This window comes from Pteropus medius, unplaced genomic scaffold (assembly GCF_902729225.1).
Source record: "Pteropus medius unplaced genomic scaffold, Ma_sr-lr_union100, whole genome shotgun sequence".
In the NCBI taxonomy this organism is placed as follows: domain Eukaryota; kingdom Metazoa; phylum Chordata; class Mammalia; order Chiroptera; family Pteropodidae; genus Pteropus; species Pteropus medius.
This window is the reverse complement of record NW_024349505.1, coordinates 1663223-1679990: the sequence shown is the minus strand read 5'-3', so window position 1 is coordinate 1679990 and position 16768 is coordinate 1663223. Positions and strand designations below refer to the sequence as shown.

The 16768-nt window shown below is 34.2% G+C and overlaps 1 protein-coding gene and 1 pseudogene across 1 annotated transcript in view; both read left to right on the top strand.

Moving 5' to 3' along the window:
• Positions 1-16768, top strand: part of CNTN5 (contactin 5) — a 1114755-nt gene that overhangs the window by 1065642 nt on the left and 32345 nt on the right. The window contains exons 20-21 of the mRNA XM_039881982.1: positions 1897-2131; positions 11802-11911. Of these exons, the coding sequence (XP_039737916.1) occupies positions 1897-2131; positions 11802-11911 (345 nt within the window). The remainder of the gene's footprint in view (positions 1-1896; positions 2132-11801; positions 11912-16768) is intronic.
• Positions 9704-10484, top strand: LOC120618126 (40S ribosomal protein S4-like; annotated as a pseudogene).

Below are 16768 nucleotides of genomic sequence, written 5' to 3'. Positions count from 1 at the left end.
TTAAATTAGGTTAAGAAACACTTTGAACATACCTTTTGCAAATATATATACCTTTCTCATTTCATACCAGGCCCTAGTTGACTTTTCCCCAAATCTATGGTATGCCTTCATGTCATATAGGCTATCTCAAGATAAAGTTTAAATAATTAAAACACATCTTCTCATATATTACTTCAGATATTTGTTTGGCTTAGTTTGAAATTTAATTATTTCACAAGTAGCACCCTTGACTTATTTGGAAGCTGAAACTATTAGGGAGGAAGGAAATTAATCACCATTGAATTTGTGGCATCAGGCCTGGGTTATCTCATTTATCCCATACAACAATCTTATTAGTGGGGATAATTTTCCTTATTTTAAAAATTATGAAACTGAGACACGATTTAAGTACCTTCCCTAATAAGCAGTAGAATTGGGACATTGACAAAACTTACATTCTTTTGTCTTCCTCACCATATGATCTCTAAAGTTTCATGTGAAAGGTACATTTGTTTTTCATGAAGCCACTTTCCTTTTTTGATGATAAATTACCTTATTCTATATAGCTATGTAGCTCACAAAACTGTGCCCTAGAATATGGAAATGGAATGGAAATGGAAGTGTCTACTAGAAAAAACTAAACACATTCCTGACTGTCTCTAAGATGTACAGAAAAACTCTTTTTCCCATTGAGAAATTTTCCATGAGCATATCCTTCGTCCAGTTATACCCATTCCCTTGTTCTTCCATAGAACTTTTTGTCTCATTTTGATTTCCTCAGAGGTATTAACTTCCCAATACCTGAACTTCACTGAGATCAACCTCTCTATCAGTTTTGTGTCTTAGCTCAGATAGCTCTAACAAAATTTCATGGTCTGGGTGGCTTCTAAATGACAGAAATTAATTTCTCACAGTTCTGGAGGCTGGAAGTCTAAGATCAAGGCACCAACAGACCACAGTCTGATGAGGGCCTTCTTCCTGGTTCACAGACAGCCATTTTTTCGCTGTGTCCTCACATGGCAGAGAGGCCAGAGAGCTCTCTGGAGTCTCTTTTATAAGGACACTCATCCCATTCATATGGTCTCTGCCTTTATAACCAATTCACTTACCAAAGGCTCATCTTCTATTACTGTCATATTGATAGAATTTTATCACATGAATTTTATTTTTGGAGGAAGGGATATAAAATTCAGTCTATACTACTTTGATTTAATATTCTTTGTCTCTTTTATACCACTCAAAACTGTTTTACCTTAAATCAAAATTCAAAGAAAAAAATTGTAACAAGTATTTATTGAGTATCTATAATTTATCAAGCATTGTGCTAGACAGTGGCTGGTAACTACTTCATTGACTGACTTGTCAATCACAATTACTCCTTTTTATGATGTGCAATTGGTAACCAATTAACAAATTTAAATGTAAGCTGTACAGTACAGGAAGGTTCTTGAACAAATACTATATTCCATTTTTTTCATATATTAAGCACATTTAAAAAAAGCAATTGAAAAAAATACTAGAAGAAAGGTCTTACATTAATGTCTCCTAGATTTTCTGTGCAAAGGACTCTGCAGAGCAAGAATTTAGATCAATTTTCCTCAACATGTTAAATTCTAGTGTGGAATCCAAGGACCTTCATTTCATATACATGACTAATTAGAGCGAATTTGTTTCACTTCTAGAATTTGCAATACTCTTGATATTTTTCTTAAATACCAACTGATATCGTTTAATTTTTCATCCTTTTAAATTTCCAACAACTGCCAAATGATTATGCACTGTTGGGTTTTAATATAGTATAAAGATTTGAGTTTCCTTTTTATAGCTATCCATAATTTTTAAAAATTTAAAGATTTGGAAGAAGTGGGTTTTTTGATTTGTTATTTTGCTGATAATTAATTGCATTTTCTTCTTTAGCCAGTATCTGAAGAGTTTCAGAATGGAGAAGGCTTTGGTTATATTGTGGCTTTCAGGCCCAATGGAACACGTGGCTGGAAGGAAAAAATGGTGACATCCTCTGAAGCTTCAAAATTCATTTATCGAGATGAAAGTGTACCTCCTCTTACTCCCTTTGAAGTGAAGGTTGGCGTTTACAACAATAAAGGGGATGGACCTTTCAGTCAAATAGTGGTCATATGTTCAGCTGAAGGAGGTCAGTTTCTTTATCTTTATTATTTTATATAATATTTTAATATTTTATTGTTATATGAATGAGACATTATTGTACAAATAGTAAGAAATAGAGATAGGAAATAAAACTCGCTGTAGAACTACACATTTTTTAGATATATTTTTCCAAAATTTTTTTCAAATTTTTAGTTTTAAAAAATTGATTATTTTATACATGTTACTTTATGTTCTTCACTCCTTAATGACATATGGCAAATATTTTCCTATGATAATAACAATATTAATAATGACTGTATTTTATTCTATTCCCTGAATGGACATTTAACCAATGGTTTAAAATTTAGATAATTTTATATTTTAACTTACCAAATTTGAATTTATGTGAAATAAATTTAAATGAACCCTTCATTTATGTGACCAAAAAATATTTATTACTAACCTCCTACATATAACATTATACTGACAAATAAATTATCAGACAGGGCTTTCTTTTTTATTCTTATTTATTTTTCAATTACAATTGGCGTGCAATATTATATTAGTTTCAGGTGTACAGCATAGTGATTAGACATTTATATAACTTATGAAGTGAGCACCCTGTATGTCAAGTACCCATCTGACGCCATACATAGTTACTATAGTATTAACTATGTTAGACAGGATCTGTTGAAAGCTTTTCAACCATGACATCTTTAAATCTTCGACAGTGTTATCTAATAGGCCTTATTATTCCCTGTGTAAAGAAAGAGAAATTAAATTTCAGAAAAGTTAAGAACTTGCCAAAAGTTATATAGCTTGTAATTGAGAATTAAACCCAGGTTTGTGTAATCATTAAATCCTTGATTTTTCTATAGCACACTGCATCATGTGCATAACCTCATTTATTATCAATATAAAACTACTTGGTAGATAGGTAGGACCTAGTAGGCAGTACACCCATTTTACAGATGACTAAACTGTAGACCTATGACTTATTCATGGTTATAGTCAACAGGTGGTAGTCCTGAAGTGCAAACAGCTTCCTACATAAAAATCCTGGGCTCTGTCAAATTTTACAACAAAAATCCAATTTTCTGAGTGAAAAAAAAAGCATGATAGATCTTGCCCCTTTTCTTCTTATTCCTTCTTCTATTCAAGTGCAGAATTTCAGCTGGACCTGCAAGTTAAAAAAAAAAAATGCTTTACATTCCCTAAATTTGACAAATGACTGAGAAAATGTTCTACCAAAGGCAGCATTCATTTGACCTTCCATATACTTATGGTCTTTATAAGCTAACACTTTTACTACCTTTGTGCCCAAATGTGTGACTTAAAAAAACTCAGGAGAATTATTAATCTTTTGGTACTATGAGTTTATGGGGGGAAATAAATAAGACTTTTTGAACATTGAACCACAAAGGTGTCAGATTTATATAAGATGTATTTTTTCAATACAAGCTGACTTGTATTTTTATAACATACAGCCAAATTTTGAAGCAGAAGCAAGAAGTTTATCCTAACACAATAATGACCAGGAAAGTGAAGAATTAAGTAATAACAAGGAATCGTAGATGTTCCAATGAGATATCCGTGCACTTATCTCAAGTTTCCGAGGTGTTTTCAGATGTACCATATTAGTTATATTAACTCTTACAACCAAATGTGAGGTAGGAATCTCAAGCCCCAAACTACTTTTCAGAAAACTGAAGCTCAGAGACGTTAAATAACATGTTCAAATTGACCCCAATAAGTGACAAAGTTGTAAGCAACTATAGTAAGTGATAACTGGGATTTGAAACTGAATATGTATGACTCCAAAACTCATGCTTTTAACCACCACCCAATACTGTCTCATCAGGAATGTATATAATAATAATAATATTTTATTAATCTATTATTGTATATAATAATTTTTATTACTTGTTACTCTAAAAATCTATTTTGAAGTACATTTTTTATTGAGGAATTGCATATTCTTGTTGCTTTAAAATTTCTTCAACCTAATCATCGAGCACGTAACCTCAAAGGTTACATGAGATGAATTGGAGGGGTTTGTGAACATGCTTTGTATAGTAACACCATGCTGCCTTTAAGAAAATACAGATTTGTACTTTCCGTGTCAACCTTTGCTTTGAAATTAAATTATAGCAGCCGCCATGGGTTGTTTATACTGTTTCCTTAAACTTGAAATGGCTTGCCTTTGGAGATTTCTCTTTCAAGCTGGAGAGGAAATATGCATATTTTTTTTCAAAGACACTGAGGTTCTTGCTGTAACATATTTCATAGTAACACTTCACTTATTTTAGTAAACTAGAATATGAAAAATATCAGGCAAATTAAATCTGGATAGAGTCTGCCTTTTTTCTGACAACAAAATCCAAACATATATTTGGCATTTGTTCACTGATTAAATTTACTAATTGGAACTTTATGTGTAAATATGAGTAAAATTTTAGCATCATTAAGTTATGTCAACTAAGAAAGTCAGCACAATAGAAAGGAAGAGCATTTGCCTGGAGTCAGTAAAGCTTGAGTTCAATTTGCTAACACTAACTATATGGCCCTGGGAAGTTTATCCATGTCTCTCTTACTTTCCTCCATTTTAACATGAAAGTTTCGAACTGAAAATTCTCCAGAAGCCATTACAAATCTAAAACTAAAATTTCGTTAATTTATTCTACATTCTAAAATATTCATTTAAATTTTAACTGTCCCAGAATAGGCAGTAATAATTGATCCGCTATTGTTATATAATAAAAAGAAGGAAATCAACACCCCCTTTACTCATTTGGTAAATTGCTTTACTTGAAAAGAAGTAAAAATATTGTCAAGGTTGAATCATTTTTAAAAAGAGTCAAGGCTTGCAGTAGATTTATAAAATAATATATTGTACTCATGCCAGTTCAGATTCCTCTCCTCTGTGTCAGTGGATGTTTATAGAGATTCACAGTGTACCTTCATCATCATTCTCTTGCCTAAAGCTCAACTGACCTGATTGAAACTGTTTCTTGTCCATAAGATAAATTCTACATCTTTGTTTTTCTGTTAACCTAGTTCACCTCAAAATTCCTCCATATTTTAGATGAATTTATGTAAAGAATAAGAGCAGTGAGACTGGCTTTCCATTTCTATTTATGGGCATAGTTCTTCCTAATTATTTCAAGAATACTTGATACATGTGTAGAATGTACACCAAGTCAGGAAAAAACATGTGCTAGATGCTGTATCAAATTCAGCCAACAGAATTCATGTTGATTAGAGGGAAACACAGCACAACTTCAAGGCACACCTTACCGTACTAGTTCTCAACGCATTTTCCACTGGCACATTGATGATGAATAACACATCCAGAACACAGTTCCATAAGTGCTCATGTGCATTCCCTGTATCCTCCATCCTTTTCTTTTTTCTCTCAAAAAAATCCTATTGAAATGCAAATGAGAATTTCATCGTTATAGGGAAAACCTGGAATGTGATGTTATTAAAAGGACTAATCATTTATAAATATTGAGACTTGGTAAATCACTTGGGAACTGACTTTGACTCTTGATCCTCTGAGGTTGACTCTTGCACTAGAATACCTCCAGAAAAATTTCAAATGGTTCTTCTGCTAATACCCTTGAGCCTTTGAAACCTTCCAAGAATTCCACAGTAAGAGTACCCTGACTTGATCGGTCAGAGCCAATCAACATCTGACATAAACCTGGAAGGAGAAATATTTTTTCTACTAAGACTTCTGTGCACCCTGAACATGTATCAATAAGCTATGCTCTTTAAACCAAAAAAGAAGTATGTGCATTCTAACCCTGATTTGACTTCAGATATCTAGAGTATGGTATAATCCTATACAATACCCTCATTTGGGGAACAATGCTAATTTTTAAAGTATAGCAGAGTTTCAACATAAGTGATTTTAAAATGCACGGTAGAATTGATAAATTGTTTTTTTTTTTTCCAAGATGAAAAATCAAATGACTTTCACTTACGTGTTTCTAGAAATAGTCAAATTTACATCCATTTTCTACTTAGCTTTTGTTACTATAGCTTTGGAAAGGAAGAGAACCTGAGCATTCAGTTAAATCTAATATAAAAATAGAGAAAATTCAATATAGATTAATTACAGATTGAAAGAATTGTTTAAATGTGATGTGCTTTAGCCTTTTCTAGTTTTTCTGGCTTTTGTATGTAAAAAATGTGCTGCCTTTATTTTTGTTAAACCCCCCTAAAAAAAAACTTGTTTTCTCCTTGTTTGCAGAAAATGATATGCAATTATATCCTTGCTAATGGAGCTACCACAGCTCAAATTAAAACCCAACATTCATGAGATGTTATTCTCCAGATCAGTTCTTAGCTAAAACTGAGCTCAGTGGGATTTTTGTGAACTTGAAAATTAATAAATTGGCATATTAGTTGTGAAATACAAGAAATAATTTCATGTCTTTGCCAGATGATCCATTTGGATTAGTGCCTATAAAAGTTCAACTATAGCTTCACTGAATTTTTAAATAATGAATCCATAACCCTTCTCTCAAGGAGTTTATTAAACTCTTCTTTGATTAATGCTGTTGCCCACCCCTCCTGGGAAGTCAGATGTATAATCAATATTACAAGCACATCCCCCCATATTACAAGCACATCCCCCCATATTACTTGGAGAACTACAACTGCTGGGTCACTTAATACAAATGTATCATCTAAATTCATCAATGTAGTAATGCTGTTCAGATTTTTAATCTAACAGAAACTGAAATCTATCAATCAGCCTGTCCATTTCATATGTTAAGATTGAAAGAGTTAGCCATGCCCTGATTATGTCATCATAAGTGTGTGTGTGTGTGTGTGTGTGTGTGTGTGAGAGAGAGAGAGACAGAGAGAGATCCTTTTAAGTCTTTGAGTCTATAAGACATAACACTAGTGCAATCTCAGAAACAGATTCCTGAATTTTCATCAAATTACCTGAGTATAATAGACAGAAGTGACAGTGGCAGGAAACATCCTGTGATTTACAGATCAGGGGAGTTTTAGAGATGCCTGAATATGAGAAGATCTATGAGGAGCAGTGCAGCTGTCATCCATGAAATAGGAATAAAAGGAGTTGATAGTAACCTTGAGGTGGGTTAAATAGATGATGGCGGGGGGGTCTAGGTGGTTTCTGGAAAAACTTAGAGAGCCCAAGTGAAGATCCCAACATCAATATTCTTGAGAAAAGTCAGGAGTGGAGGAGGGGCAAGAAGAAAAGAGAACAATAGCAAAAGGAAAAGCTCCATGTGTGTATAACACAGATATGTGCACAGAAGCATAATAGCTTGGTGGTCTGGACCTGACTGCCTTGTTCAAATTCTCTCTCTACTCTCTAGCAGCAGTGTGACCATGGGCAAGTTGCTTATCCTCTCTGCCCCTCAATTTTCTCATCTAAAAATAGTGATCGTGGTAGTAGGGTGTTGGAAGATTAACTAACACATACAAGAAATTTTGAATAAGGTGTGGCACATATCAAATCCTCAAAAAATGGCAATTATTACTTTTGGTTGTTCCCTTTATCTATTTTGTTTGTCTTTTTTTGTTTTTTTCTATTTTTTAATCTTATTCCATTTATTCCTCTGTCAGATATTTGCAGGTAATTGGGCAGCAAGAAAATGAACTATATGTTCCCTGTAAAATCTCTTCTGTGCCCCAAAACTGACTCTAAGAGATAGTGAATGAGCTAGCCACTTCTTTGGTACCCATTTGAAAACAACAGACGAAAGGGCACTTGACACCTGGGTTCTTTTGGGCCTCTTTCAGAGCCAGAAGCAGAATTTGGATAAATCAACCTTTATATATGTCACATTTTTATCTGCAAAATGAGGACATGTACTTAAAACAAATGTTCATAACTCAAAAGCCTACAGAAATCAGATAAGAAATATAAATAAGTGAAGTAGTCCCAGTGTGATAAAATAGAGAATAGTAGGGGATTCTGGCAAACTGAAAAGAATATGCCCTGACTAATAAGGCCAACTACTAATTCTCAACACCCAAGAATTCAGGCGTGATATAGCCCTTTTTTCCTTAAAACAGCCAGAAAATTTTATATTTATGTATGAAACGGAATAAATTAATTTAATACATTATTTGGGCAAACAAAACATTACTGAAGACCAACTGGTCATTTATTTGTGAGCTACGATCCAAGTGACTTTGTAAAATTCTTCTAGTTGTGACCTTCCATCATTCACTTACAGTAGGATACCCAAATAGAACAGCTAGTTTTAATCCAAACCATATATTCTATGATCCAGTCATTTATTCTTGTCTATGAACTATTTTTTTCAAGTCCATTAAAAAATTTATTTTCTTTACTATTTACTTAATTAATTTATTAATTTTTAATTCTTTAATATGATCACATATTTGTCTATAAACTTTTTGATCTACACAAAAATGTTCACTCAGCTATAAATGGCACAAACTGAAATTTCTAGAAGTAAACTTAGATCTCTATTTTACAAGCTGAAATTTCCAATGTAGATATTATTTCAGTATCATTTGTACCATCTATTTCTGATATTATTTATATCCAGAAGTTAAAACAAATAAAAAATGACTCTTCAATTACTGCAACTTAATGTTTAGCCCCCAAGAATGCAACTGTGAGACATCAGCTTGGGTCGGATTCTGATTTAAAATTCTCAAAGAAATGAGGATGCTTGTTTAGGAAATAGGTGTCTCAATATTTTCCTTCCTTTTTTTACCCGTATTTTTTACTTTTTAAAACTTTTATTTCTATTCGAGTACTTAAATTTGTGTAGTGCTACAGAAAGTTGATAGAGAAATAATTTCTTTCTCTAGAGTTGGAAAGAAAGGCTGCCACCCAACCACATTTTGTGCTTCTGAAACTATTTATCCCCTGCAATCTTCTTTGGCAAAGATATAATTGCTTCAATAATATAAAAGCTGAAAGAGACATTTGGCACACAAATCTCTGCAATGTATTAATTTAAAAAATAAGAAAAACTGCTTTGAAATAGCAGATTTATCCAAAGTGTGGCTCTCTTTGAAATATGTAAATCGTATCCTGAATCCTGGAGATCAGGTTGCACACATCTTGAGAACATCAGCATTTCCTTTCCTTTACTTGCACAGTTAAAAATTTTAAATCCTTTTAAATAGCAATGAAAAAAATTTTTTGTTGCAAGCCTGCTGATTGGAATTCTAGAATAAAATAGAAAGTAGAAGCTTTTCCCAGAATTTTTTTTAATCTGGCAATTGGAAAGTAGAATGAGGGAAATCATGAGCAAAGAAAATAATGAAAGATACTCAAAAAGTGACATAATGAGAAACTACAATTTATACCATGGCAGGAATTAATGTCAGCGTCTGTGTAAAGATTAATGTGAATTTACCAAAGCACTTTGAATTAACACAATTATAGCATGTGATCTTAATGAAAGCTTTACCAAAAGAAAATCATTGCTCAGTGCAAACATGTACCTTTTAAAAGCCTTTTGCGGACTTCTTTTACAGTAACGAGGTAGATGTTTTTGATTGACATTTCTCAATTAATACTATACTAAGGCCGTTCAGATAGATATGTGACTATTTTTCATTAGAAAAGGAAAAAAAATCTCTTTCCATGCCCAGCACAGTCACAGTTTGTGATTCCAAGAAGCATCTGAAGTATATAGCAACTCTAAAGCATTGGATGCTGCATAAACTGACAAGTGTGTTTGCTCCTCATCCATCCACCTGTCCTCACAAGCTGAGAGAATGTCTCCCTCTCATCATTCTCCTAAGGAACAGACTGCAGTATGCCCTAACAGGAGATGAAGTAAAGAAGATCTGCATGCAAGATTGATGGCAAAGTCCAGACTGACGTAACCTGCCCTGCTGGTTTTATGGATGTCATCAGCATCGATAAGACCAGAGAAAATTTCCTTCAGATCTATGACACCAAAGGTTTCTTTGCTGTTCATATTACACCTGAGGAGGCCAAATATAAGTTGTGCAAAATGAGAAAGATCTTTGTGGGCAGAAAAGGAATCCTTCATCTGGTGACTCATGATGCTGGCACCATCCGCTGCCCTGATCCCCTCATCAAAGTGAATGACACCATTCAAATTGATTTAGAGACTGAAAAAATTATTGATTTCATTAAGTTTGACACTGATAACTTGTTTATGGTGACCGGAGGTGATAACTTGGGAAGAATTGGTTTGATTCCCAATAGAGAGAGACACCCTGGCTCTTTTGATCTGGTTCATGTGAAAGATGCCAGTGGCAACAACTTTGCCACTTGACTCTCCAACATTTTTGTGGTAGGCAAAGGCAACAAACCATGGATTTCTCTTCCCCATGGAAAGAGTATCCACCTCACCATTACTGAAGAGAAAGACAAGAGACTGACATCAAAATAGAGCAGCAGGTGAAATGATTGCTAGGTGACATGATTGGAAAGTCTTTTTACCTCATTAAAGATAAATATAGCATGAAGAAAAAAAGGAAAAATCTCAAAAAAATGGTTATAATTTCTTTAATATCTTTAATAATAACTTAATTTTTTTAGAATTCTATCTTTGCCATGTAGTTTCCTATATCTTAAAAAAACACATACATACAAAAAAAAAGACAAAAACAAACACCGCATTTTTAACAGATTAATCTGAGCTTGTACCAGTGATGTAGGGTTAGTATCAAAGTCTCTACAATTTTATGGGATAGGAGTTTTTCAAACCGACTTTGTACAGAACTGTTTGAACTAATGTATGGCCTTTATTCTGCCATTTCATTTAACGTGTGTTTGTGACACAGTATTTATGATTCTGCGATGTCAAAGCTGGAAATATTTTGTTCCTCACCTAGAGTGTGACCTCAAATGAAGTGCTGCTCTTGATGGATGCCAGTCAGACGTGATATATTTAAAAAAAAAAATAGTGAGAAAGGTCACCGAGCATAGCAACAGCACTGGGACCTTCAGGGACTTTTCCTTTTCCTTTTCACCTGTATTAAAAGTCAATGCATGCCTTTTAAATATCATAATTCATAACATATTTCTTATACGACCATGGAAATGTAGTTTTGTGGTTGAAACAACGAAAGAAAAAACTCATGAAATTTAGACTATTTGTGCCTGCAGAGGGTAAAGAATAAAATAATATAATAAGTGCTATTCTGTGAATGAATGTTTTAAGTATCAAGTGTTGTGCTAAATATTTTATATGTATTCCAATTAAAACTAACCTTAGAAATCTCTGAGCTATGTACTCTTATTACGCCCACATTACAGGTGAGGGAACTGGGGCTTAGGACAAAGTGAAGCAACTTGGCCAAAGGTAAATAAATATATGATTTTTTTAAGGCAAAAAATAACAGCAGCAGCAACAAACAAAAAGCCAAGCTTGACCCCTAGTTCATTCTTCTGATTATGCTAGGCTGGCAGGCAATTTAAGTCTGTCAATTTAATTTCTCCAGAAATGTTCTAGTTAATCTAAGGATAAAGATCTTGGCTTATCTTGCTAGATTTGTCATTGATAAAAGATTTTGATGAGATTTGACCCAAGTATAGAAATCCAAAAAGATCGTCTTTTTATCTTATGTTTTTTTCACAACTACCACAGCACTTCATTTCAAAAATAAGGTAGAAAGAAGTAACACCTGACAAATTCAGGTGCAATGCTTTGATAGACATAACCTGTTACCATCACAGTTTATTATTTCCATTTTCCTTCATGCAGAACCCAGTGCCGCTCCCACAGATGTCAAGGCTACAAGTGTGTCTGTGTCAGAGATTCTTGTTGCATGGAAACATATTAAAGAGAGTCTAGGAAGACCACAGGGATTTGAGGTATGAACAGAATTATTGAAAATAAGCCTTGTTATTTCTGCTGGCATTGCATTCTCCTAAAGAAATGATTTGGTGACATTTTAACAGAATTATATTCCTTTGAAATTTTGCTCTGTGGCAAAGAAAGTAAGAAATATCCTATTTTACTGACATGTATTATGTTGCTCATTAGCTGGCTTATTTTTCAGCATAGTGGTTTCCATGGCACCATTCAAAGATTTTTTTTAAAAAAAATGAGGTGAAAATAGACCTGTTTCAAGAGCTACAGGTGGCTATTTGCAGGTGTTCAATTTATTGGTTGTTAAAAATGTTTTTGTGTATTTCCCTCTCATAATTAAATGTGTAAGACAGGTTTTCTACTATACTGTCCTTGGCAGATCTTATCTGCTATACTACTCAGATTTGCTTGGACTTAATGAACTATACTTATATATTCGAATGACTTTTGTTCCTTAAGTTTTGCTGTTTTGAAACACAGTTATGCCAGCCTTATAATGGTGAACATTTTAACAATTCATTGACCAATGAAATGTTGGCCTCCGCATGGACTACAGGATTGTGAACCACCTGTGAACTTAAGTTTTCACAAAAACAAAACCCCCACTCTTCATACAGCTTTTGTTCTTGTCTTCAACAGTCATTGATGAGAATTAGGGGAGGAATTTATAAAAGACAAAATAGAATTAGCAGCCAACCCAAGATCTTAGTTTCCTTTAAACTTTTTAATTCTTACTTTTCCTCTGTTTCAACCCCCACTAAGAGAAAATCATCTTGATTTTTGAACAGTGATCAGGTATAAGACTTGTCCACCAACATAGTTTCCAGGCTAAAAACAAACTTCTTTATTCTATTTGAGTTTTCAAATAATGCCTAAGAACTATTTGATTAATATATAGCTAGCATTAGACAATGATCACTGTGATAAAGAGTTTATACAATTTTTTACAGTCAGGACCATTCATAAGAAACCATTACCTATACAAAAGCATGAATTTATTTCTACAGTGTTGCTTCAATTCATTATTTGATAATAGATAATTCAGGATATATCTTATCATGATTATAGTTTTATTTTATTAAAATCCCTTTTTCTCTCTTTCTATGCTGCTGGGACCAAGTTTGTTCACTAATGACTGGTAGCGAGGACTGGTAGTACTTGGCAGCTATAATAAATGTTTATTGAATGAATGAATATCTATGCTTTAAAAACATTCCCTTTTAGTACCAATGTAGGAGATATTGGGATGGCCTGCCCAGCTTTCTTTCACTGAGTCAGTGAACCATCCCCCAGGTGTTGTGTTGGCCGCTAATGGTTCTCAGCTTTCCCTCTGGAGAATTGCCGTCCACTGAGGGGTGTACCATCCCCCAGCTGTTGTGTTGGCTGCTAATGATTCTCAGCTTTCCCTCTGGAGAATTGCCCTCCACTGAGAATTGCCCTCCACTGAGGGGTGCTGTATTACCTGAAGAGTTACCTTCTCCACAAACAGGCAACCCACAGCCAAAGACTGACTCTGACTGACATTGTCCCTTTCCTCCAGGGAGAAACAAATTTATGATGCAGTGTATGATGCAGAGCCTTTGCATGTTCGTCGGGCCAAAGCTGGATTACCTGGCACCACACTCTTGTTCAATTTCCTCTTCTTCCATTCTGCTTTCCTCCTTTCCTTACAGATTTAATCTCAGGCACTCACAATAAATCACATGCACTCAAATTCCTGTCTCAAGCTCTGCTTCTGAGGAACCCAACCTAAAACAACTACATAGTGGAGACCCACCTAGACCTCTGGATCAGAACATCTGGTGTGCATACTTTTAGAAAGCCACAGAGTATATTCTGGTGTGCAGCAGAATGAGGATCCAGGCTCCTGTATCTCAAAGTGGTGCTCCTCTCACACAGCCAGTCACCCTTAACATTTTTTCTGCTTGCCCTAATAGCATGATGTTCATATTCCCACCATGTAATAACAGCCTTCTTTGAGGTCCTGTAAAAATCATATAAGATTTAGATTTGTGCAGAGTTCTTCTCTTTCCAGAAATATCATTCGTTTATTAATTCCACAATGCTAGGGATAAAACAATGAGCAAAATAAAGCTTATATTGTGGTAGGGAAGGCAGACAATAAAAAGCTAATAAATAAGCGTGTGACTTAATTTCAATTGACGATAAATGCTGTATAGAAAAGTAAAACTGGACAAGAAGGCAGAAAGTGAAAGTGTCTGATCTCACATATTTAAAAGCCTCTCTCGGCCCAGAAGGTAGAGAACTCTAGAAGGGACCTCAGGGAGAACAGTGGAGAAGCGGTCAGTGCAACGTGACAATGAGGTTGCTTTCAAATAAAATAGTAGCAGTGGAGTTGATGGAAAATTGACCTTTTAAGATATATTTTGAATTGCATATGTGACAGAATTTGATAATGAATTGGATGTGGATTATGAAAAAGAGAGGAGTCAAAGATCATTACAGAGCTTTTTGACCCAAGAAAGTGGATGAATAACATTTTATTTATAGAGATGAGAAACTCAGAGAAGAGTAGGTTTTAGAGGGGAAACAATCAAGGATTCTTGTTTAGATATGTTAAATTTTAGAAGCCTTTTTATTTTCAAAAACAGTTGTCAAATAGGTCTTGTGTTAAGAAAAAGGTTAGAGATAGAGCTATAACTCTGAGGAATCATCAGTATATAAATGGTTTTTATGCATGTGCTGGCTGAGATTACTGAGTATTGATTAAAAAAAAAAAAAGGTCTAAGAATTGAGCACTCTGGTGCCTCACCATTTGGAACTGAAGAAAGGAAGAGGGTCTGGGCAAAGAAACTAAGGGAGACACTAAAGAAATTCAGAAGCTGAAAGAATACTTTTAAGGTGGAGTGATCTACTGAGTCAAATGCTGCTAAGAAAATCAGAAAGATGAGATTGCCCAGTGGATATGGCAAAGCAGAGGATATGCTTATCTTTGTGAGAGGGCTTTTATAGAATGCTGGTGCTCAAGGTTCGACTAGAGAGCACAGTCAAGATCACTCAATAATGACAAGAGTGTTAGAGCACAATGTTTTGCTAAATCTGTTTTATTCAAAATGACAAATTATCACAAGCAAAATTGATTGTTTTTAAGGATAGATCATTAATAGGAATGAATCAAGTTCTGGAGCAATAATTACAATGACTTCATTTAAAAATTAAATCATAAATTCTGACAACTATTTTTACATGTTGAAACAACACAAAATCCAAGGTTACGGTGATGCTATTTTATAGTACATTATAAATTGTAGTTTTAAAAATATGGCATCTTGTTACTAAATAAAATCAGTATCTTGTTAATGGGAATGTTAATAATCAGAAAATAATTAAAACTTTATATAATTCAGTGGCCAACTATGACATATACTATAATTTTAAGTATAGTCATCAAATATGACTTTAATACTATCTCATAACTGTATAAATGCATGTAGATTTAAAAATACATGTGATATAAGTAAAACTTATCAGCATCACTCACACCCTCTCTTGTCTTCTCTCTTTACCTTTTTAAAGAGAACTCTACTTTTGCCCTTCACCTTACCCACCCTGGAACGTCCTGCTCTCATTGCCTCCTCATCTTTTTTCTTTTATCCTTTTTTTTTTTCACTTAGTGAAAGATCTCCCCAACTAAATGTTACTAAACTTTGAGCATGGTGACAATAAAACAGGTTATTTCTTGATTGCTAAAGCCAATGAGATTGGTTTTAAATTTTGTGTCCTTATCATATCAGTTCTAAAAGTCCTAATTTTTCAAGCCATTACTGCAGCTTTACCTGTATTGCCTGAATGAGCTAGTTGCTATACAGACACTATATGCAATTTTGAAAATAGTGGAGATGGTGTTTTGGGCCACTTCTCTTTTTTTCCCTGATTTGAAATGTGTGAATAGGATAGAAAAAGTTCTGGTCTTATAAATATTGCATTCTAGTGGGGGAAGACAAATTAAAAAATAAACAAGTAAGTAAAATAAACTTAGATAACAATACATATAGAAGTTCCTTTAAGGAGCAGAAGGAAGTAGATCAACTAGACTTTGAGCAGTGGTGTGAGTGGAATTAAAAGTAGTCAGAGAGTTAGGTGGGCAGAGACAAGATTATCTAGGGATATGCAGATAATGGAAGGAATTCATATTTTATTTCAAATGCAATAGAAAGCCACTGGGGCAATTGTAGGAGAAGAGTGACCGTGTCTGGTTTAAATTTTTTAAAAACATTATTCTGGCCGTACTAAGTGAAGAATGAAAGGAGGAGGGGAGGAAAAGGTCAGTAGTAGAAGTTAGTAGGTTATTGCAATAATCCAAACAGGAAATGATGGTGACTTAAACTAAGGTCTTAAGAGTGGAGTAGGAGAAAAGTGGACATATTTTAGAGGCAGATATGGCAGCAGTTGCTGACTGATCACATGTGGAAGGAAAGGAAATGATGGTTCCTACATCACTGGCTTGGTCAAATGAATGGACGGTGGTGCCATTTACCAAAACAAAAAGAAAAAGAAAAAAGAAAAAAGGAAAAGAAAACCTGGACAAAGAAGAGATTTGAAGGTGGGAAATAAAGAATTCTGTTTTGGCTAAATTAAATTTGAGATGTCTATTAGAAATTTCAAATAAGTCAGATAAGCAATAGGATATGTGAGTTTGGAGTTTAATTAAGAGATCTGGGCTAAAGACATAAAGGGAGCATTCGCAGAAGTGATATTTGAGGCCATTCTACTAAATGAAAGCATCTAAGGACAGATTTCCGGAGGAGAGAAGAGGATTGGAGAGAATAGGAAGAAGACCGGGAAAGGAGGTATACAAAGCTATGTCTTGATGCAGTCAGCATTCAGACATTTAGATG